The sequence below is a fragment of the Dromiciops gliroides genome, chromosome 2 (assembly GCF_019393635.1).
Source record: "Dromiciops gliroides isolate mDroGli1 chromosome 2, mDroGli1.pri, whole genome shotgun sequence".
Lineage (NCBI taxonomy): Eukaryota > Metazoa > Chordata > Mammalia > Microbiotheria > Microbiotheriidae > Dromiciops > Dromiciops gliroides.
In genome coordinates, this window is record NC_057862.1 from 297,914,185 (window position 1) to 297,937,081 (window position 22,897).

At 40.9% G+C, this 22,897-nt stretch overlaps 1 protein-coding gene across 4 annotated transcripts in view; it reads left to right on the forward strand.

Annotated features, from left to right (window-relative positions):
• The window catches only part of CCDC85C (coiled-coil domain containing 85C), a 188,742-nt gene that overhangs the window by 119,345 nt on the left and 46,500 nt on the right, over positions 1-22,897 (forward strand). For all 4 annotated transcript variants that reach the window (XM_043982330.1, XM_043982327.1, XM_043982328.1 and 1 more), the window contains one exon: positions 10,668-10,744. In XM_043982330.1, the coding sequence (XP_043838265.1) occupies positions 10,668-10,744 (77 nt within the window). The remainder of the gene's footprint in view (positions 1-10,667; positions 10,745-22,897) is intronic.

Below are 22,897 nucleotides of genomic sequence, written 5' to 3' on the forward strand. Positions count from 1 at the left end.
AGCTGCCCCTTTTTCTTTTTCTTTTATGGGATGTTTACAGTACATTATTGTAAAGCTTGGGTTAACTATTTGGTACAGGCTCTGTGTTGTCTCCTGGCCTTTTACATGTCATCTGTGGCCTCCACAGAATTCCCCCCAACTTCCCAAACCTCGATAGGGAAAGCTGAGATGTAGAAGGGATAACTGTAGTCCCTCACTTTAAAAAGGGGGGTGGCCGTGTGATTGGAGATAAGGGGACTTGTAAAAAGAAATGCTGGGAAAAGTATAAAGGGCACAGTTTGTGGGTTGGATGTGTGCAGAGAGGCAGGGCCCAGATGTGACTCTAGACTCTTCAGAGTCACAGCAGAAGAAAGGACCAGTTCAGCACCCAAGTGCCAGTCAGAGAGTATTTATCTATGTGGGAGGCCTGAGAACAGTGTGATCGATCTCTAACATCCCAGTGAGGCCTGTTAGGGCCCCAGCAGAGAAAGAAATCAAGCCCCGATTGGGGATCTTACAAGGAGAAGACAGACCAGCCGAGGACGGAACCTGTAGTAGAACCACTACCAAGCATTGGGGCAGAGAGTGGGATCTACCTAATACCATGCACCCCTTTCAGCTTGGCAGCAGCATTGGCAATCAAACTACAGAAAGGACATATGAGGAATTCAGCCTATCCAAGAGGGCTGGTGGAGACTGCTCTGACCACCAAGTTCCAATCTAATAACTGAGGCTGAAAATATAACTAATAGAAGAAAATACTGAACACAGTGAAGAAATCTGTAGGTTGAGAAGGCCAAGAAATAAAACCAGAAGAAGCTAGTATTGGACACACAACAACTCTAAGTCCAGATAACCTCAGAGAATACAATGGTTTGACTGTAGGACTCCAAGAGTAATTGGAAGGGGCAGCTAGGTGGCACAGTGGATAAAGCACTGGCCCTGGATTCAGAAGGACCTGAGTTCAAATTTGACCTCAGACACTTGACACTTACTAGCTGTGTGACTCTGGGCAAGTCACTTAACCCTCATTGCCCCGCCAAAAAACAAAAACAAAAACAAACAAAAAAGAAGTAGTTGGAAGAAAGGAAGCAAGAGATAAGAAATGAAATTAGAAATAATATGAGAGTTTAGGAGGGGGAAAAAAGTTTGGAAGTTTATACATTTGTCAGTTTTTCATGGCACCTTTACAAAAACTGACCATAAAATCTCATAAACAAATACAGAAAAATAGATGTTTAAGCTCATCTTTTATGGATGACACAATCATTAAAATCAATAAAGAGCCTTTGAAAAGGAGTCAAACTTAAATGGAGACTAAATAATTTAATCCTAAAGACTTGGTAGATCAAAGAACAAATCATAGAAACCATAGATAATTTCATTAAAGAAAATGACAACTTAGAGACAGCATAGTGAAACTTTTGAGATGTAAGCATAGTAGTCCTTAGGGGAAAATTTATACTTCTAAGCATCCTTATCTACAACAAAAAAATAGGTATTCAATTAAAAAAATAGAAAAGCAACAAATCAAAGTATCTCATCAAATACAAGAACAGAAATTATAAAAAAACAAAGTTAAAAACAATGCAATAAAAAAAATCTCATTAAATTGATATGAGCTGCATTAAAAAAAAAACAAACTTGTAAAACAAACTGTTAGCTAATCCAATCAGAGAGGGGGAAACCAAATTGCCAATACCAAAAATGAAAAAGAACTTACAATAAATGAAGAGAAAATAAAGGAAATTATTAGAAATTATTTTGCCCAATTATGTCAACAATACTGATAACTTAAAGGAAATATATCAGTACTTTTGCAACAGAAAAAGAAATTGGAAATTTAAATCAACGAATCACATCAAATAAATTGAATAAGCTACAAATGAACTTTCAAAGAAACAACCCGAGGACCAGATGCATTTAGTAGTGAATTCTATCAAGCATTCAAAGAAAAACTAATTCCAATGTTAAATAAATTGTTTGTGAAAACTCTTGGGAAAGTATAAAAATGCAGCACAAATTTGGGATTGTAAACTCAGAAATGAAAACCTATTAACATGATTCACTTTAAAATTATAAGAGGTGAGGACAGCTAGGTGGTCCAGTGGATAGAGCACTGGCCCTGGAATCAGGAGTACCTGAGTTCAAATCTGGCCTCAGACACTTGACACTTACTAGCTGTGTGACCCTGGGCAAGTCATTTAACCCCAATTGCCTCACCAAAAAAACCCAAACACACACACACAAAAAACAAAAACAAAAACAAATTATAAGAGGCTACCTCATGCATTGGGTGCAGTGGCCTTTGAGACTTTGCCATATGTTTTTAGGGACTCATGTGGTCCAGGATCTTTTGAGAAAGATATACTGACTTTGGAACATAACTGGGTAGATTTTTAGAGGAGGCTGAGCCATATTTATATTTCCTCGGGTGGGATGAATTCTACTATTTGTCCTATAATATTTTTTCTAGATTCTTAGGTTTCCTAACATCTCAGAACTGTACATGACTTCAGAGATCATTAATTAGTCTGTCCCCTAACTGAAGCAAGCATCCTATCTATCAGTATCTCTGAAAAATGATCATTCAACCTATGCTTGAAGAGTTCTCTGATACTTCCTGAGACAACCAATACTACTTTGGGTCAGCTCTGATTGTAATAAAGGCTTTCATTTTTTGCTTTTAATGGCAAGCCAACATCTGCCTTCACCCACCAATTCAATTATTTCTTAGTGCCAAGCAGAATAGATCCTAATCCTTTTCTTTCTTTCTTTCTTTCTTTTTTTTTTCCGGGGCAATGGGGGTTAAGTGATTTGCCCAGGTTCACACAGCTAGTAAGTGTCAAGTGTCCGAGGCCGGATTTGAACTCAGGTACTCCTGAATCCAGGGCTGGTGCTTTATCCACTGCACCACCTAGCTGCCCCCCTAATCCTTTTCTGCTTGTTAATTACTTGAAGAACAATCACCAGTGTTTTTTTCATAGAGATGAATCTTCCTGACTTCAGGTCCAGCAGTCTATCCACTGAACCATCTAGTTGCTCTTTTCTAGAGTGGCCATGCACAAAAAGAAGGTATCAGTATTATTATTGAAGAGAATTTCCTTTAGGGAAATCAGGAGACCTGACCCAAAGGACCCAACAGGGAAACTTGCCTACTAATGGGTATATCAGGGTCATGGGGTAAGAAGGGACCTGCGTGATTCAAGACTGATACCCATTTTTAAGAGGCAGAATTGTGCAGTGATGTGGAAAGCATTTAGATAGTAAGTGGCTTTTACTAGGCAGCAAGGAAGCCTTCTGGGAGTAGTAACTCCTAGAAGTCAGGAATTCTGAGTTCTCATCCTTTCAGTGATGAGGTCTTAGTGTTTTGATACTTTGGATATGTACTCTGATTCATATGGTGTTCTCTCCACTGGTACAGATCCTAATTTGTCTATAGTTTTTTGTCCTGTGTGCAATTCTTTGTGTCTTTTGAGGGGATGAAGGGGAAATTAGGGGCCATTCCTTTATGAAGCATCTACCATGTGCCAGACAACTGTGCTAACCCATTTACAAATATTTATCTCATTTGAAACTCACAACAAACCTGAAAAGGACGGTGCTGATTCACATTTTACTGATGAGGAAACTGAGGCAGATAATGGTTAAGGGACTTGCCTAGGGTCACATAACAAGGGATTGTCTGAGGCTGGATTTGAACTCCAGGCCCAGTGCTCTATCCATTGTTCCATCTAGTTGCCCCTACATTGAAAATGTCCCCAAATGCACTGGATGTCACTGTAACATTTATAGGCTCTAACTCTTGTTATCAAGCTCTTTTGGGGGTCTTATATCTCCTTAGTAATGTCATTAGTACCACTTGAAAGAATTGTGCTTTTATTGATATATTTTGCTTTTATATAACCTTCATTTCTGAATATATCTTTTCTACCTTGCCAGCACAAGTGCTGTCCTTTGTAATAAAGAATAAAAAACAAAAGAGAAAAGCATTTCAACAGACTCAACCCACACATCAGCCATTTCTGATGATATATACAATTTTTTCCGCCCACAGTCCCCTGCCTTTCTACTTTATCCAGCACGTAGCACAGTACCTGGCACATAGTAGGTTTTTAATAAAGGTTTATTGATTAATCAATTATTGATTACCTATTAATTAATCATGATTAATTGATATTAATAGTGATTGTGTAGGTAATTATTGACAATATGCTTCAGTCTACTTAAGCCCAATATACATCTATCCTCAGACAAAAGCTAAAATCTTTGAGCCATTGCCTCTTTTCTGAAGAGTTTGTTCAGCTACCTGAGGTCTGGGTCTAGCGTCAAACCTGAGAGCCAACCATAAACCTGTCAGAGACCTCATATATTTATAATATGTATCTGATTTCAAAGGGAACTAGAGGAGAGAAAAGAGTGGCTGGCAGGGTCAGAGCAAGGCGGGGTGGGGATTTAACTGGTCATTCAGTCTGTTTAGGTAATCCTCATGAAAGACTGAACCAGTGTAGAGTGGACAGTCATTTTTTTCTTGTGGGCCATAGGAAAGAACTGGCAATCTGGAAAAATTAATTGGGTTTAGAGCCTTTTCTAGAAGAGCAGGCACAACTCTCATAGCTCACAGAAGTGATTTCTCTAAATGGTCACTGTGCTTCCTTCCCCAGGGGTACATCTTGTTTATAGATCATATTTCAGTTAGATTAGGTAGCTACTTGTCTTTTAGCAACAGCAGAGGAAAAAAATTCTGATCTTCTCGAGTTCTACTTATTCTCATCTGAAGGGTGTGTGTGTGTGTGTGTGTGTGTGCGTGCGCACGTGTGTTTGTGAGAAGTGTAAACTTTAGATGAGAGATACTCCTTGTCCTCGTGTAGTTTACAGTCTAATAGGGCTATAAGATACATATGCAACTATCTATAATGTTCTAAGGATATACAAACCAAGAGGAGTAAAAAAGAATCAGGACTTGCTAATTACTATTTCGGTTGGGCCATGAAGAATGGGTAAGAAACTGGTTGTTGTGGAGAGAAGGCTCTTGAAGAATAAGGAGCAGTATGACTGAGGGCATGGAATGGGGGTCAAAAATGTCAGCAGACACAGGAGGTAGCAAGTTGTCCTGTTAGAAACAGGTTGAAATAAAGCTGTTAAAATAGAGCAGTGCTGGATTATGGGAGGCATTGAATGCCAACAAAGAAAACCCTGAAGGGTTTTGAGCAGATTTTACCAGTAAGGAATATTAGTTTGCCATTTGTGTCAAAGGTAGTATGGAAGGGGGAGAGGGTAAAGGAAAGAAGAGGCTTTTGTAATAGTCAAAGTGTTTGGTAATAAAGGCCTGTACCAGAATGGAGAGTAGAGAGGAGGAAATAGATTCAAGAGATAAAAAATAAATAGGATTTTAGTAACTGATTGAGGTGGGGAGGGGTTGCAGCTGGGTGGCACAAGGGTTGGAGCTCTCAACCTAGAGGCAGGGAGACTGAGTTCAAATCTAGCCTCAGACTTGTACTATCTCTATGACCTTATGCAAGTCACTTCACCATGTTTGTCTTGGTTTCCTCATCTGTAAAACAGGCTGTAGAAGAAAATGGCCAACCATTTCAATATATTTTCCAAGGAAACCCCAAATGGGGCCACAAAGAGTAGGACATGGCTGAACAACAAAAAACTGATGGAGGGTCAGCAAGAATAGAGAACTGGCCTTGAAACCAGCATGACCTGGATTCAGGTGATGACTCAGAAGCATACTAGTTCATGTCATTGGGCAAGCCATTGAACTTTCAGTGCTGACCTGTATTGATGGAGGGAGTTTTCTCATCGATGATAATAAAGGGAAGAGAAAGGGAAGAGGAAGGGAATAAGCATCAAGGGTCACACAGCTAGCTAGTAAACATATGAGATCCTCCTGATGCCATGCCCAGGGTGCTGACCACTATACCACCAGATGCATCCTACATCCTTTCTCCTCTAAAAGAGGAGAAAGAATAAAAGATCACACCAGCTTTGAGGATAGGGGAGAATGAGTGAATGGTGTTCTTGACAAAAAGCATGGTTATAGTTATAAGCAGAGAGTTTTCTGAGACTCAAACCAGTAGTGCTCTTTACTGGGTGACTTCCATATATTGTCTTCAATAATTTCCATCTTAATTCTTTAAAAACAAATCAGGGGCAGCTAGGTGGCTCAGTGGATAGAGTACCGGTCCTGGAGTCAGGAGTACCTGAGTTCAAATCCTGCCTCAGACACTTAACACTTACTAGCTGTGTGACCCCGGGCAAGTCACTGAACCCCAATTGCCTCACTAAAAAAAAAAAAAACAAAACAACAAAAAAACAAATCAAAGATTCTTTACCCCATTTTATGGATGAGGAAACTGAGGCCCAATGAGATGCGACAGTCAGTAGATCCATAAGCATTTATTAAGTGTCTCCTTTCTGCCAAGCACTGTGCTTTGTTTTGGAGGATAAAGATACAAAAGTGAGACGATCCCTGCCCTCAAAAAAAAAAAAAGACATTTGACTAGGGAATATGACGTGCTAAAAGATGACAATATAAAAGATATTCAGTGGTGTACTGGTAAATGTTTAATAACCAGTACTAAAAAAAAATGTTCCCAGGACACACTTTTAGGTTTAATCTGCATTAATAGTATTTTCTCCATCACTTGAGTCTAGACAACAAAACAATAATAATGCTCACACTGAAAATTTAATGATCAGCTCTCGTGAGCAGACACATACAAAATACACGGTAATGGAATTGGTGCATTAACAAGGGAGAGAGGTGGATATGGAAGGGAAAAACCATTTAAAGGAAATGGCCCTTCAGCAGAGCACTGGAGGGAGCTAGAAAATGATCAAAACTGATCCATTTCGAAGGGCTTTGGGGTTGCCGGGGCCAGAAGTACCTGGAGGAGTTATGCTTTCTAGGGGTAATACTAAAATGCATCTGTCCAATTTGTGTCTGGGAAAGGAAAATCTTCCTCAGCCACATTCCTCAAGGGTGAGGCCAGGGGAATACGGTGTCGGGAAGAGGCCTGTTTATTTAATTCCTCAACTGTGCCTAGGAGAAGACCAGTGAGTCATCTACATTCCTCCCCACTGGTTGTGTGGAGTGTGGTTGGGGCTGCCCTGGGCTGGGAGGATAATATAAGGAAGCCTTTGGAAAGGTGCCTCGCCCAGCTTTAAAAAAAAAAAAGTAAAACTGATAACATGAAGGTCAGAAAGGCAAAAAAAGAACTATTCTGAGAATGTGGTTTCTGATAAGGGAAAAACCAGTAGAGATTTGTCAGCTCTTTGTGTGAAGTTGCAGATTCTCAGTCATTCTCATTGGGACACTTAGTTGCTAGGCTACCCGTTTGGCCCACTTCTTTCCCTTCCATCTTCCTCCCCTCCCCCAGTCCCATTTCCCTCCTCCACTCTCCATCACTCCCCCAGGACTGCATAAAATTATGGACTGCCGGAGTGCACAGGGGCCAATCATCTAGGACCAAGCCCCTCATTTTACAGATGAGGAAATAGAAGCTAAGAGGGAATTGCCTGAGGTGTACAATGAGCTAGGGTCAGTATAAGGACTCTTAATTCCTATTTCAGGATTCTTTTACTATACTAGATTGTCTCCTTAAAAAACAAAACAACAAAAAGAGCAAAACTACACGCTTTGTGTTCTTTATCTTTCCTCCTTGACAGGGAACCTGTATAAATTTGAAGGCAGTAAACACTAGATTTGCAGTCAGAGGACCTGGGACTGATCCTTGACTCTGTCTATTTGCTCCTTCTGAAGCCTCTAAGATCCTAGGCAGCTTTAAATGAAAGATCTATGACCTTGGGTAAATTGCTTTACCCCTCTGCATCTCAGTTTCCTCATCTGTAAAATACAGGGATTGGAAGAGATGGTCTCTGGGGTACTTTCCAATTCTGAAACGCTTTGGTCTTTCCCTAACATGGGCAGCTCTCTTTCCTTTTCTGAGCTTCACCTGTAAAAGGAGAGAGTTGGATGAAGTGTCCTCTCAGGCCCCTTCCTTTCTTAAGGTTTCCTTGGGAGGTGCCATAGTGTGGTCTACTGGACTTGGGACCAGAAGGAACCGCCTTCCAATTCCACCTCTGACATTTATTGGCTGAGTGACCATGGACAAGTTGATTAATCTCTCTCAGCCTGTTTCCTCTTCTCTAAAATGAGGCTAATCATCCTTTCTTCATATGCCTCAGGGCTCCTGTGGTGGGAGTGAGCACTGTGGAAATTTGAGCTGTTTCTCATTTATTCAACACATAGGCATTTGGCATATATCAGTTGTACAAGAATGAGATATCCTTTTTTTGTTGGTTTGTTTTTCATAAGAACGGTTCAAAGCCTTGATGCTTTCCCAAGTTCCTGAGGGAGCAAGTTTAATAATCTGGGTTTTCTTTGTAGTCCCTGGTAATGGGGAATAATCTGAGAAGAGAATTGGGAACTAATCATCTGAAATTCACCTGCTTCAGGAAGAGAGACACTTCCCTTTTTACTCACTCTTCCTTCTTTCTCTTCCTCTCTTCCTTCCCTGCTCCTCTTTCTCAGTAAAGAGGTCAGACAAGATGGTCTCTAAAACCTATTTTTGTTAGATGGGTCTGTGGTGATCCCTTCAAATCTTGAATGTTCTCTTTCTGTTACTCCCTCCAAAGTTCCACCCTTCACCCCCTTGTTTTATTGCCTTCTAGTCTAATTATTCTCTCTCTTTCTCTCCCTCTCCCCCTTCTTATCTTCATTTCTCTCTCTCTCTTCTTTCTCCCATCTTCTTCTCTTACTCTTCCTTGAAAGACATTCCCCAGGATGCATTTCTCCCTTACTCTATACCTCTTTATTCCTCGCCTCCTCCCCCCCAACATTTTTATGTCGGCATTTCCCAGCATTGATGTTACACAGTAATTATTTGTCCCGACACCTTCATCTGAAACCTGGCTCACTGGATTTGATTCGGGGAGACAGACAAAGCAATGGGATTGGATGTGGGAAGTGAACATTTAGTCGATTATTGTGATTTTATTGCAAAAAGTACTTGAAGTCTTCACAAAATCTTGTCTGTCTGATGGGGAATGGATTAAATTTTCCATTGTATAAGTTGCTATTTTTAGCCCTTGGATCATAGATCAGAGAATCATTGATTCATAGTATGTCAGAGCTGAGGATGCCTTAGAATTTGTGTCGTTTGAAATAATTGGGAGAGCCTGTCCCTCTTCTAAGTTATTGGGGAACTTAGCTAGGGTTTCTAGTATATTGCCACTTTTAAATTAGAGGCTAGTGCACCAGTTTTTGGCATTAAGCATTTATTAATCATATTAAATGTTAGTAAAGAGAGCACATGGTTCCAAGTAGAGTTGAGAGGCCGTACATTACCTAGATAGAGAGGAGAGGGGGAAGTGTGGCTGCCTCCTCCAGCATCCCAGGCCAAGAGAGAGAGGGAGAGTAGAGAGGAGAAGAGCCCTACCCCCTCTCCCCAAGGGTTTTTATCCTCTCTCAGGTAGAGGCAGGTCACTGCACATTGATCCAAGCTAATTGGCCAGTAACTTTCAAATCCATTGATTGACATGCCTTGGAGGGCCACCCAGGTGAGTTAACTTACTTTAGGTAGTCAGGTAGGTCAGTCTACATTTCTTTTGCAACTCTACTGACTCTGGGATGGCCCTGGGAAACCAGCCAGGCCCCGAGTGGGGGGGTGGTGGTGGTCCCTGGGTCCCCCCCCCAAACTCCATTATTAATAATTTTCTCTCAAATTTTAGAACATGGAATCCTAGGGCTGAAAGAGGTCATAGAATCAATCACAAGGCAGAGACTGTCAGAGATGGAAGTTACCTTAAAATCACAAGTCATAGATAGAATGCCATAAGTGGGAGAGGTATGAATGTCAGGGAATGTCTGAGCTTGGTGGGGAGTGCGTGGGTTACAATTATGGAATGCCCTCAGGGCTAGATCAGATTTTAGAATCCCACCTTAGACTCTCATATCAGAGTTTAAAGAGCCTTCAGAGATCATATCTGTCTGTCTATCCTTTCCATTTTATAGATGAGAAAGCTGAGGGCAAAAAACTAAAGAGATTTGTCCCAAGTCACATGACTATGAACTAATTGGGCCAAGGCTAGAACTCATATCTCCTGGCTCTCAGTCCAGGGCTCTTTCATACCTTTGGGGAGCTGGGAGGCTCAGCTTGGGTGGAAGTACATGATGCCTCTGCTACAATGTTGGCTCTTGTCAGCATGTTTCCTTTGTAAGTACAAAGGCAGTACAATATTCTCTTGTTCTGGACTTTAAAATAACATGCTTTAAAAAGCATCCTTAGGGGCAGTTAGGTGGCACAGTGGATAAAGCACCAGCCCTGGATTCAGGAGGACCTGAGTTCAAATCCTGCCCTAGACACTTGACACTTACTAGCTGTGTGACCCTGGGCAAGTCATTTAACCCTCACTGCCTCACAAAATGAAAAAAAAAAGCATCCTTTCATTTCTTTAGAATATGCATAATCCTCATTTGACAAATGGGGATATAGATACCTAGAAAGGGAAGCCAGTGGTCTCAAGCCAAACATTCTTAAGATCCATGACTGGCTCTCTCAGTTCTTTGAACCCATACTTTAGTTATGCCTTGTGGAAAATTCTTTGGGGATGGTACAGCAATTGATTCAGCCAAAGGCTAACATGCTTTCTCCCTTTCTCTCTTTTTGTCTTTCAAGATTCCTCTTGCAATTACATCAGACAGTTGGAAACGAAGGTGAAACTGCTGGAGGACGACAACAAACTTCTCTCTCAGGTAAGACAGGAGCTGTCAATCAATCCATGCTGCACATTCATGTTGATGTATGTTTTCCTGTCAACAATACCATATGATATCCCCGTGACTTCTTCCCACTCCTCCCTTCCTCCCTCCCTCCCTCCCTCCCTCCCTCCCTCCCTCCCTTCCTTCCTTCCTTCCTTCCTTCCTTCCTTCCTTCCTTCCTTCCTTCCTTCCTTCCTTCCTTCCTTCCTTCCTTCCTTCCTTCCTTCCTTCCTTCCCTCCCTCTTTTCTTTCCTCCTCTCTTCATCACTCTGACCAATTACTTCTACCCACGATCACCACCCCTTGCTTGGAGGTGAAAGAGAAAGGCAACATCTCTTTCCACAGTGCTGCCATATACTTTTCAAAGAAAAATCTGATTTAATCCTCACAAGAAAGAGGCATGGAAGGTATTCATTTGTACTGAAAAGGAGACAGTCTGAGAGATGTAATGCAATCAGTCCAAGGTCAGTCAATAAATCAGTAAACATTTATTAAATGCCTACTGTGTCTGCTGTGTGCACACACTGTTCTAAGTGCTGGGGATACAAAGGCAGGTCATTCAGAGTGTTAGGCAGCAAAATCGAATAAGAGCTGAGTCCATAGGCTTTCTGTCTAATGTCACAGTGCAGGAGTAGGAGGTGTGAAGAGGAATCCCGAGGAGGAAGTAGCATATTTAGAGTCAAAACATTTTAATTGTTCTACCAGCTTGAGCCAGATTTTTTTGCCTTCATATTCTCTTTGTCTTTCTGTCCCTGTCCTGTTTCCTCCCCGCCCCCCCCCCGGGGGGGGGGGCTTTCTTTTTCTTTGAGATCTCCAAATTCCCAAATTCAGCTTTCTAATTCTGACATTCTGAAACTTTTGATTCTTGCTTCTTTGTTTCTCTCTGGATCCTGCTCCTGACTTTCCAGACTTCTTCCTCCAACACCTCACCCTGGAAGGTCACTCTGTCCCTAGGGCTTCTTCCTCTGATTGGTTAGTCGTGGGCCCCCACTCCAAACCTCCTAGAAGTGTCCAGATCAGATGTGTTCACTCCCTTACTCCTCTCTGGGCTCCACTCCTAACTCTCTGGACTTCTTTCTCCCTCATGCATCTCCACACTGTCTCCCCTAATCCCCAGCTTCCTTTTATATGTTGTTTTTCCCCATTAGGAAGTAATCTCTCTCTTTCTCTCCTTTTTTTTTTTTTTTAAAGGAGATAATCTCTTTGAGGGCAGGGACTTGTCATTCTTTTTTGCTTGTAATTAAAATGGCAGAATAAGGGATGCACATGGTGAGATGCAGAGCAGGGTAAGATCTGGGTAAATTGCTTTAGTCAGGGAGGGCTTCATGGAAGAAGCATCCAGTTCAGCTAACTTGCTAAGCATCTTTGTGTAAAGTACTGTGCTTGGTACCGAAGCTATACAGATGACAAGTGACCTAGGCTTCCTCAAGGAGTTTTCTGTGTAATAGGAGGGATATGACCTAAACACAGACAATTGTGATACAAAGTAGAACATGATGACAAAAAAGTAGAAATCCAGACAAGGTGATCTAAGAAAATGGGAAAAGGGAGAGAATAATTTTACCTGTGGGATTCAGACAATTCATTCCAGAATAGATGCCACCTGAGCCTGCCTTGGCTTGAGAATTGGTGTGGGTGGCCATACCACTTCCAGCCAATTGTAACAGTGGCAATGAGAAGGAAGTTGACCTGTTTGCAGTACTGGTTAGTGTGGGAAAGTCCTGAGTGCAGAAGGTGGCATAGAATGTGGAGAGGAGGGACATTGGATGACATGGGCAGGCCCCAGGGATAGAGGGAAAAAATGAATGCCAAGATTTACTAGGGGTTGGCTGGATGCAAAAGCACAAACTAGACTCTGGAGATAAAGAGATGAGGACTATATAGTCACATAGACTCTAACTTCTATAAGGATGTCAGAAAGGGATGGGATTAGGATTAACTCATGGATGCTAACAATTAGACCTGCCCCCAAGCGGAGTGGACTTCTTCATGGACTTATTAGTTATTGAAATTTTTCAGATGGAGGGTGAATGATCTCTCATTGAGAATGTTTCACAATGGATTCCTTTTAAGGCCTGGGTTGGCTCAAGTGGCATTGGGCATAGTTTGAGAGCTCTGGAAAGGGGAAGTTACTTTAGACTGGCTGGTCAGAAGAGCTTTTCTGAAGAAAGTAGGATCTGAGCTAAGATCTAAACTACTCTTAAGACATGGATCAATAGAATTCATTCATCTAACAACTTTGTGATTTATGTAATGTAAGTATAGAACACTTACATTGTATACATATATAATATAAAGTGTGTGTGTGTGTGTGTGTGTGTGTAAAAGTAAGTGTTCTGTACTTACCAATGAGGCATTTGATGCTGAGACAGGGTAAGTTGTTTACCCATATTCATATACTTGCAATGGGTAGAACCAGTACGATTCAGAGGATCTGGGGTTAGAGAACTTGGGTTCAAATTCCACCTCTGTCACTACCTGTTTGACCTTGGGAAAGTCACTGAACCTCTCTAGACCTCATTTTCTTTATCTGTAAAATGAGGGAATGGGGCTAGATGACCTCAGAGGTCTCTTTTGGCTCTAGAGCTACGTTCCTACAAACCCAGGTTTTTGAGGATCTTAGCTCAAGGCCTCCCTACTACCTGCCTCTCCTAGTTCTGAGGGAAATGTTGTTTTAAAATAATTTTTATTTTTATTTTTTCTCACATGTAAAAACAATTTTTAACTTTTTTTGGGGGGGGGGGGCTAGGCAATTGGGGTTAAGTGACTTTCCTAAGGCCACACAGCTGCTAAGTGTCAAGTGTCTGACACCGGATTTGAACTCAGGTCCTCTTGAATCCAGGGCCAGTGCTCTATCACTGTGTCACCTAGCTGCCCCTTTAACATTCATTTTTAAAAATAATTTTTGAATTCCAAATTCCCTCCTCCTTCATAGAGAAGGCAAGCACTTTGATAAAGATTATACATGTGAAGCCATGAAAAACATTTCCATATTAGCCATGTTGCAAAAGAGAACACAGATGAAAAGAATAAAATAAAGAAAGATTTAAAAAATGCTTTGATCTGCTTTCGGACTCCATCAGTTCTTTCTTTGGAAGTGGATAGCATTTTTCACCATAAGTCCTTAGAAATTGTCTTCGATCATTGTGTTGCTGAGAACAACTAAATCATTCACAATTGATCATTGTTCAGTAGATTCTGTTACTGTGTACAGTGTTATCCTGGTTCTGCTCATTTCACTTTGCATCAGTTCATGTAAGTTGAGGGAAGTGTTTATTTATTAAAGTGCTGTGTTACTATTTGTTGTTAATCAATCAAGTTGTTAATAAATCAAGTGCCTACTATGTGCCAGGCACTATGCTAAGTGCTGGAGGTACAAAAAGAGGCCAATGACAATCCCTGCCCTCAGGGAGCTTACAGTACAGTCTAATGGGGAAGACAACATGCAAACAAATACGCACAAAGCAAGCTATGTACAGGATAAATAGGAAATAGTTACAGAGACAGCACAGGAATGAAGAAGATTGGGGATGACTTCCTGTAGAATGTGGAATCTTATTTGGGACTTAAAGGAAGCCAAGGAGATCAGTAGTCAAGAGTAGAGGAAGGAGAACATTTCAGGCATGGAGGACATCCAGAGGGAATGGCCAAGGGAATACTCCAAGAGGAGTATCCTGTTCAATATACTGAAATGACTCTGGAAAAAGCAGAGAAGAAAGTTGAGAGAACTTAATACAATGTAGGTAGAGGTCCTGGAATGAGCTGGATAAACATCTCAGATTTTTTTTTTGGGGGGGGCAATGAGGGTTAAGTGACTTGCCCAGGGTCACACAGCTAGTAAGTGCCAAGTGTCTGAAGCTGCATTTGAACTCAGGTCCTCCTGAATCCAGGGTCAGTGCTTTATCCACTGTGCCACCTAGCTGTCCCACATCTCAGATTTCTTAAGCCTAAAAAGTGATTAATACCTCACTATGTATTTGCTGTATACATAGAAGGTACCTGTCACCATTCGTATACTGAGGACTTAGATTTCTCTTTGTCTGCCTGTTTAAATCCTCTTATTTCAAGGCCCAAGTGTTGCCCCTTCCATGAAGTTTTTCCATCTTCTTCCTGACCCCAAATAGTCTCTTCCTCTTGAGATTATCTTAGAGTAGCCTTTCTGAATCTTTCCTTTGCCCCTTTTTGAATCCATCCTTATATTATTTGTGTAATATTCTTTCTTAGATTGAATGTTCCTTTGGGGCAAGAGGAACTTTCCTCCAGTGCTGAACATAACCTTTTGCACATAATAGGTACTTAAATATTGTTTGTTGTATTAATGAATTTCTTGTATATTTATTTACATTTTATTTCTAGTATTAGACTGCATTATGGGCAGGAAGTGTTTTTTATTTTTTTCCTTGAATCTCCAGGTCTTAGCTTAGTTAGTGTCTGCTACAGCAAGTGCTTACTAAATGTTTCTTCTTCTTCTTCTTTCTTCTTTCTTCTTCGCGGGGCAATGGGTGTTAAGTGACTTGCCCAGGGTCACACAGCTAGTAAGTGCCAAGTGTCTGAGGCTGGATTTGAACTCAGGTACTCCTGAATCCAGGGCCGGTGCTCTATCCACTGTGCCACCTAGCTGCCCCAATAAATGCTTCTTAATGGATTGATTGCCTGAACTAGATGACCTGGAGGTCCCTTCTATTTCTCTCACTGTTTGGTTCCTTTTGGCTCTTGCCATTCCATTGCCTAGACTATAAGCTACTAGTTTACAAGTTCCATGAGTGCAATAACTAAATTTTTTTTTTTTTTGCTGGACAATGAGGGGTTAAGTGACTTGCCCAGGGTCACACAGCTAGTAAGTGTAAAGTGTGTGTCAAATTTGAACTCAGGTCCTCCTGAATCCAGGGCTGGTACTTTATCCACTGTGCCAGCGAGGTGCCAACCGAACTAATTCTTTTTTTTTTTTTTTTAGTGAGGCAATTGGGGTTAAGTGACTTGCCCAGGGTCACACAGCTAGTAAGTGTTAAGTGTCTGAGGCCGGATTTGAACTCAGATCCTCCTGACTCCAGGGCCGGTGCTCTATCCACTGCGCCATCTAGCTGCCCCTCCCAAACTAATTATTTTTTTTTTCTTTTTTTTTTTTGGTGAGGCAATTGGGGTTAAATGACTTGCCCAACGTCACACAGCTAGTAAATGTCAAGTGTTTGAGGTCAGATTTGAACTCAGGTACTCCTGACTCCAGGGCCAGTGCTCTATCCACTGCGCCACCTAGCTGCCCCCCAAACTAATTCTTAACCAGATTTTGTAGTTCCCCATGAACCTGATATAGTTATCTGTGCACAGTAGGTGCTTAATAAGTATTTGTTGGCTGAGTGAATGAGTAGTACTTTGTAAGATCTACCATTCCATGCTTGTGAGATTCTAGGCTCAGCTCCCACAGGCTGTGTTCTGTGACGCCTAGGAGCCTCTGACATTCTCTATTCTACTGTTCTAAACTAGGAGAAGGGAGCCAGAATCGGGTGGCCCAGAGCAGAGGTTCTTGCCTCTCCTCCCCATCACTTGGCCTTCAGTGCCACATCCATTCGCTGAGCCAGGCTGCGTGCCCTCTTTCTTATTTTGAGAGAAAATTACAAGCGACTCTTGCTCTTTTGTAAGCTTTGCTTTTAGGGTACAATAGCTGTTTCATTTATTAGCCCAGCAGGGGAGTCAGCTGGAGTGAATAACGGCAATGTGGACTCCAATATCAATTACAGTCTCCCCCGGGGGGATGGCATAGAAAATTCGACGGAAAAATAACATGTATGGGGCCTCAGGATGAATCACTTGGAGGAAGCAGCTGTGTTGATGAAATTTTTAGGCAGAGATGAGAGAGACAATATAAAAGGCAATACAGTAATTTAGGCTGTGAACACCCCAGTGTATTTTTAATTAAAACTATTTTAGTGTTAAATAGAGGCCGCACTGAGAAAAAAAGCTCTCATGGAGGAGTTGCTTTCTATTTCCCTACTAAAAATCCTACATTCCATCCACCCTTAAGGTATTTAAGAGAATATTTTTCTTATTCCTTCTCACCTTCCTTTGAAGAAAAAGTTAATTCCTCAGTTTAACCTGTGATGGGGCGGGGGTGGAAGGGAGACTAAGGGGCTGGTTCAATGAGAAAGTTCACTGACCTAGGAGCCAGGGCATCTAGGTTCATGTTCATGTAGGTTCTGGTGCTATTTGCTATCTTACTTTAAATGGGGAAGTCACTTCTATTGTTCTAGTCTGTTTTCTCTGCTTTAAAATGATAGGTGAAGACTAATTGGCTCCTAAGATTACAACCACGTAGGGTTTCAAAGTGACCAACATTTGACCACTTGGGTTGGTATTTTGCTGCAAAGGCTAGTTTATGATAAGGATGGTCAGTAACTCTGTGTGTGACCGTGGGCAAGTCACTAAACCTCTCTGGACCTCAGTTTTCTCACCTTTACAACAAAGAGTTTGGACTAAAAGACATCTAAGGAATCTTTCAGTTTGAAATCTGGGCTCCTATAGTCTCTGACCAAGGTCTGTTGTTGGTAACCCTTCTATAATTCCAAACCCCCCCTCCAGGCTTGGAATTTTATATTCTATGGTTGGAAAGTGGCTTCTAGCTCCAAGATCCTCTGTTTTATGACCCTGAGGTCAATGTCCCGTATTGCCTATATTATTCAAACTGTTTTTTTTTGATCTGGCGCTGATTGATTGCTCTTCATAATCTGGTACCACCTTACTTTTCTATTTTATTTTTTTTTTTGTGGGGCAATGAGGCTTAAGTGACTTGCTTAGGGTCACACAGCTAGTAAGTGTCAAGTGTCTGAGGCCAGATTTGAACTCAGGTCCTTCTGAATCCAGTGCTGGTGCTTTATCCACTGTGCCACCTAGCTGCCCCCTTACTTTTCTAGCCTTATACTAATCTCCTTCAAAAAGTCTCCACTATTCACACACTTGTCGTTCTCTGTACACATGGTGACATTTTGCTCATATTGTTTTCTGTCTCAATTGTCCTCTCTCCACCTCTTTGTATGTTGAAATTCTACTCATTATAACCTCCTCTATAAAGAGCATTCCCTGAACACTCTACTTGGTCATGATCTTTCCCCCTTGAACTTCATTCATTTACACTTATTTTATTTACCTAGGATCATGAAACCTTAGAGCTAGAAGTCATCTAATTCAACCAGGAATCCTTTGGGCAACATATCTGACAAGTACAATCTCCTCTTAGGGAGCTGTCATGACTATTGTTCAGTGGTTTTTCAGTCCTTGCTGAGGATCACACAGCTAGTAAGGGCTGGGGCACATTAAAAATAGTCTCTAATCTAGCAGTGAGTTAAGTTCCATGAGTTTGCTTGTAAACTAATTTCTCTGCCCATCCCCTACCCCTCAAAAGTCTGAAATGGTAGATAGGCATAACCATCAGGCAAGCCAACCAAATGCTGCTTACCCACAATGAAACTAAACTCTATGGGGCAGCTAGGTGGTGCAGTGGATAAAGCACTAGCCCTGGATTCAGGAGGACTTGAGTTCAAATGTGGCCTCAGACACTTGACACTAGCTGTGTGACGCTGAGCAAGTCACTTAACCCTCATTGTCCCAGGAAAAAAAAAGAAACTAAAGTTTAACATTTCCTTCTCCAGCTCATTTTACAGATGAAAAAACTGAGGCAAACAGGGTTAAGTGACTTACCTGGGGTCACACAGCTAGTAAGCGTCTGAAGCCAGATATGAACTCAGGAAGATGAGTCTTCCTGACACCAGGCCCTAGCACTCTATTAACTGTGCCACCTAGCTGCCCCATCATGATGGTGGAATATACCCACTTCCTTGCATAGCTCCAATTTGTTAGGATGTCCGGGTTAAAACAAGCTAAAATCTGTTCCTACAACTTCACCCACTATTCCTTAGCTCTGCCCTCTAGGACCAAACAGAATATGTCTGATATATCTATTTCTATATCAATATTGATATTGATATGTATACATTAAAATATTTATATAAATAGATCGATAGATGATAGATAAATAGATAAGACAGATATTTGAGGATAGAGGTCATATTCCCTTCTAAATACAGTTTTCCCCAGGCTAAACATTCCTATTTCAACCGATTCCTGTATAGCCTGGTTTCCGCTTTCCACCCCATCCTTCTAACTTCATCTATCTAGATTGACCCCATCCTGGCAGTGTTGCTTTTCAAATGTGACACTCAGAACCGAATGCAGTGATTTAGATAGGGGCCTGACATGAGCAGAGTTCAGTGGGATTATCATTTCCATGCTCTCCATAATATACTTTTATTAATTTAATCAGAGGTCTTAAATTAGCTCTCTTTGACTGCCATGTTACACTTTTTACACGAATGAACTTGCAACCCAAATCCACAGCTCATTTTCAATTGAAATGTTGTCTAGCCATAATGACTCCTTTGTGTAAGCCTTTACATAATTCCTATTAAACTTCATTTCATAAGTTGGAAGCGGTTGATGTTCTCTTGGTTTCCTTTTTGTGAAATTAATAAAGTCCAGGGTTTTTCTTTTTTTTCTACCCCTTTGTTATCTGAAGGAAGAAAAGATTCTTCATCAAGTGATCCTTCAGCCCCCTCACTTTTTTGTCACTCTCTATATACATTTGGCCTACTCCATCTTCTTTCCTCCTCTGTATTCTGTTAAGTGCTAAGGACATCTGCGACTGTGATATTAATAGCCCAAGTGTGTTGGTTCTGCTCTCCTTGAGGGCAAAAATATTTGTTATCAAAATCTTTGCAGATCTTCTACATTTTTCATGTCTGTTATCTTAACTTTACTTAGGTGAATCTCTCACTAAACTGGTTTTACTCCCCCACTGCTTACTGCTTCTTCTGTTTTGTGAGGAGATACTGCTTATTGCCTCATTATCCTTCTTAGGGTCTTGCAAATAAGCTTATATTTTAACCTTGTAAGAGGGAGGAATTACTGGTAGACAACTCATTTGCCCCACTTTTACCTTTGAGAGGTCAGGAGAGATAGAAGTGGATCCTAAGCATGGTGGATAGACTCCTGTGGAGACATTTTGGGAGGATATGGGCAAGAGTTATGCAGAATCAGTAGGCAAGGGGAGGTTGCAATTGCATCACTGGAGGTCACATCATATGTATGACCACATTTACAGATGCATTTGAGGACAAACTTTATCATATTAGATGCAAAATTTCCTCAACAACATCCCTGACTTGTTTGTACTGTGGCAAACATTCTGAACACATCCCAGGATGTGGGTCTTGCTGTCTTTTACAGAAGTCTATTATTGGAGATCTCCAGTAGTTAGAAAGCAATTACCTTGTTTAGTCATTTTAAGTTGTGTTTGACTCTTTGCGACCCCATTTGGGGTTTTGTTGGCAAATATATTGGAGTGGTTTGCCATGCCCTTCTCCAACTCATTTCACAGATGAGAAAACTGAGGCAAACAGGATTAAGTGACTTGTCCAGAGTCACATAGCTAGCTAGTAAATGTCTGAGGCCAGATTTGAACTTAGGAAGATGAGTCTTCCTGACTATAGGCCTGGAACTCTATCCACTGTGCTACCTATGTTGACCTAAAATTTTGCACTTTCCTTGGACTTGGACCAATTGGATTTTTGCTCTAGGTTTTGGAGCCACACACAAATCTATTCTCTTGTTCTCATGACAGATCTTCAGATTCTTTAAAATTATGATGTGCGATCCTTCAACTACCCTTTGCTATTCTTCTACAGTCTTCTCTTCCATGGTGCTAATTTCCCTACTTTCCATCCAACCTAACAACCATTTACTCCATTCCTATACCCATGACTCTCTTGGTTCCTGCCAGCTTAGCTACCTGACTTTTGGAAGGAACTACTTTGGATTTTCCCAAGTGAAAACTCTACTCCAAGTTAAGGCCCAGGAATCAGATGAATTCTTGTTTTGTTTTAAAAATTCTCCTTTTTATTATTATGAACTTGACAAACCTTTTTTTTTTTTAATGACCATTTCCCATAAAAAGAACAGAGGACTGAATATGAAATTGTGACTCTCCACTAAGTACAGTTTATTTTTTTAAAGTGTATATTTCAAATTTATATTAGTTCTAACACTCCTCTGCTTATGTGTCCTTTTCTGAATTTCCTTCTACTCTCTTTTGTGTATTTTTAATGATTCATTGATGCTTTTTTAGTCCCCCCCCCTTTTTTTTTTTGGTATCACTATAAGCAGCCTCTCTCCCTCCCCCTTAACTCCACCCCCAGCAAAATCCTTTCTTATAACAAATAAGGATAGCTAAGCAAAACAAAGTCACGTATTGTCTATGTTTGAAAATGTATTTTTCACTCTGTACCAATTCTTTACCATTTGCTAGCCAAGAGGTGGGAAGAATGATTCATCATTAGTCTATTGAATAATGACTTGTCATTGCATTAATCATGATTATTAAGCCTTCCACAGTTGTTTTCCTTTACAGTGTTGCTGTTGTATAAATTGTTCTTCTGGTTCTGCTTGCTTCATTATGCATTGGTTCATACATGTCCTTCAAGGTTTCTCTCAATCTGTCCCTTTCATCATTACTTATAGCACAGCAATATTCTATTAAATTACTATATCTCCATTTATTCAGCCAGCCTCCAACTGATGGATATCCACTTTATTTCCAATTCCTTACTACAACCCAAAAGTACTGGTATAAATATTTTTGGTCATAGAGATCTTTTCCTTCTGTCTTTGACCTCTTTGGGCATAGTGGTATTCCTCTATCAAAGTGGAGACAGTTTATTGTTCTTTAGGTATAGTTCCAAAATGCTGACAGGAATTAGTGTCCCTTTCTTCCCAACAGTCCTTCCAGTAATTGCCATTTTCCTTTCTTTGTCATACTTGCCAATCCGATGTTTGTGAGGTGTAATCTCTGAGTTATTTTAATTTGCTTTTCTCTTATTAGTGATTTGGAATCTTTTCTCATTTCGTGTTTGATATCTTGCATTTATTCTGTTAAGAACTGCCTTATATCCTTTGACTACTTAACATATCTCTCAGTGAGTGGCTTTTGTTCTGTATTTACAGCAATTCTCCATATGTCTTGGATATCAGAAAAAAATGTGATTTCCCCCTGTTCATTGTTTTCCTTCTAACTACATTTTGTCTTTTCAATTTTATGTAATCACAGTTGTCTATTTTATCTTCTTTGAGACTTTTTTTTTAAGTGAGGCAATTGGGGTTAAGTGACTTGCCCAGGGTCACACAGCTGGTAAGTGTTTAGTGTCTGAGGTTGGATTTGAACTCAGGTCCTCCTGACTCCAGGGCCGGTGCTCTATCCACTGAGCCACATAGCTGCCCATTCTTTGAGACTTTTTATCTGTATTTTGGTCAAGACCTCTTCTATCCCTAGTTGCAAAAGATGTCAACTTCCCTGCTCTTCTAAATTTTTTTTTTAAATCCAGGCCATGTATCTATTGACCTTACCCAAGGACTTAGAGTCTATGCTGCTATGTTCAATTGCTTCTGGATTTTGTGTATTTAATCAGTTCCACTGATGAACTTTTCTATTTTTCAATGATGATGATGTTTTTTGGTTGTTCAGTCATTTTCAGTTGTGTTTGACTAATCACAACCCCATTTGGAGTTTTCTTGGCAAAGATACTGTAATGATTTGCCATTTCCTTCTCCAGCTCATTTTACAGATGAGGAAACTGAGGAAAATAGGTTTAAGCGACTTGCCCAGGGTCCCACAAATAGTGTCTGAGGTCACATTTGAACTCAGGTCATCCTGACTCCAGGCCCAGCACTCTTTTCTCTTTACCCCCTAGCTGCCCCTTTTATTCTGTTTGCTATTTTTTATGTATTCATCATCCTGAATTGGGGATTTGGAAGTGCTTGGGTTCCTGTGCCAGTCTTCACATTCTGTTTGAGTGCTACCATGCTTAGACTGGCTTGCTGTCACTTCTGTTAGTTTCCAAGGTGCGTGCTGTGGCTCCCCAGTGACAGGGCTCTCCCATGGGAGCCCTTCACTTTTGCTACCTCTAAGTAGAGAACCTTGCAGGCTACAGGTATCTTTGGTTCATCTCTGGTCATGCTATCAGGCTTCCATCCTGCATGTCTGTGGTGCTGCTGGCTTTTCTAGTGGCCATTTTCTTTGTTCCTCATGGGCTTCTGGTTGATGTTTTG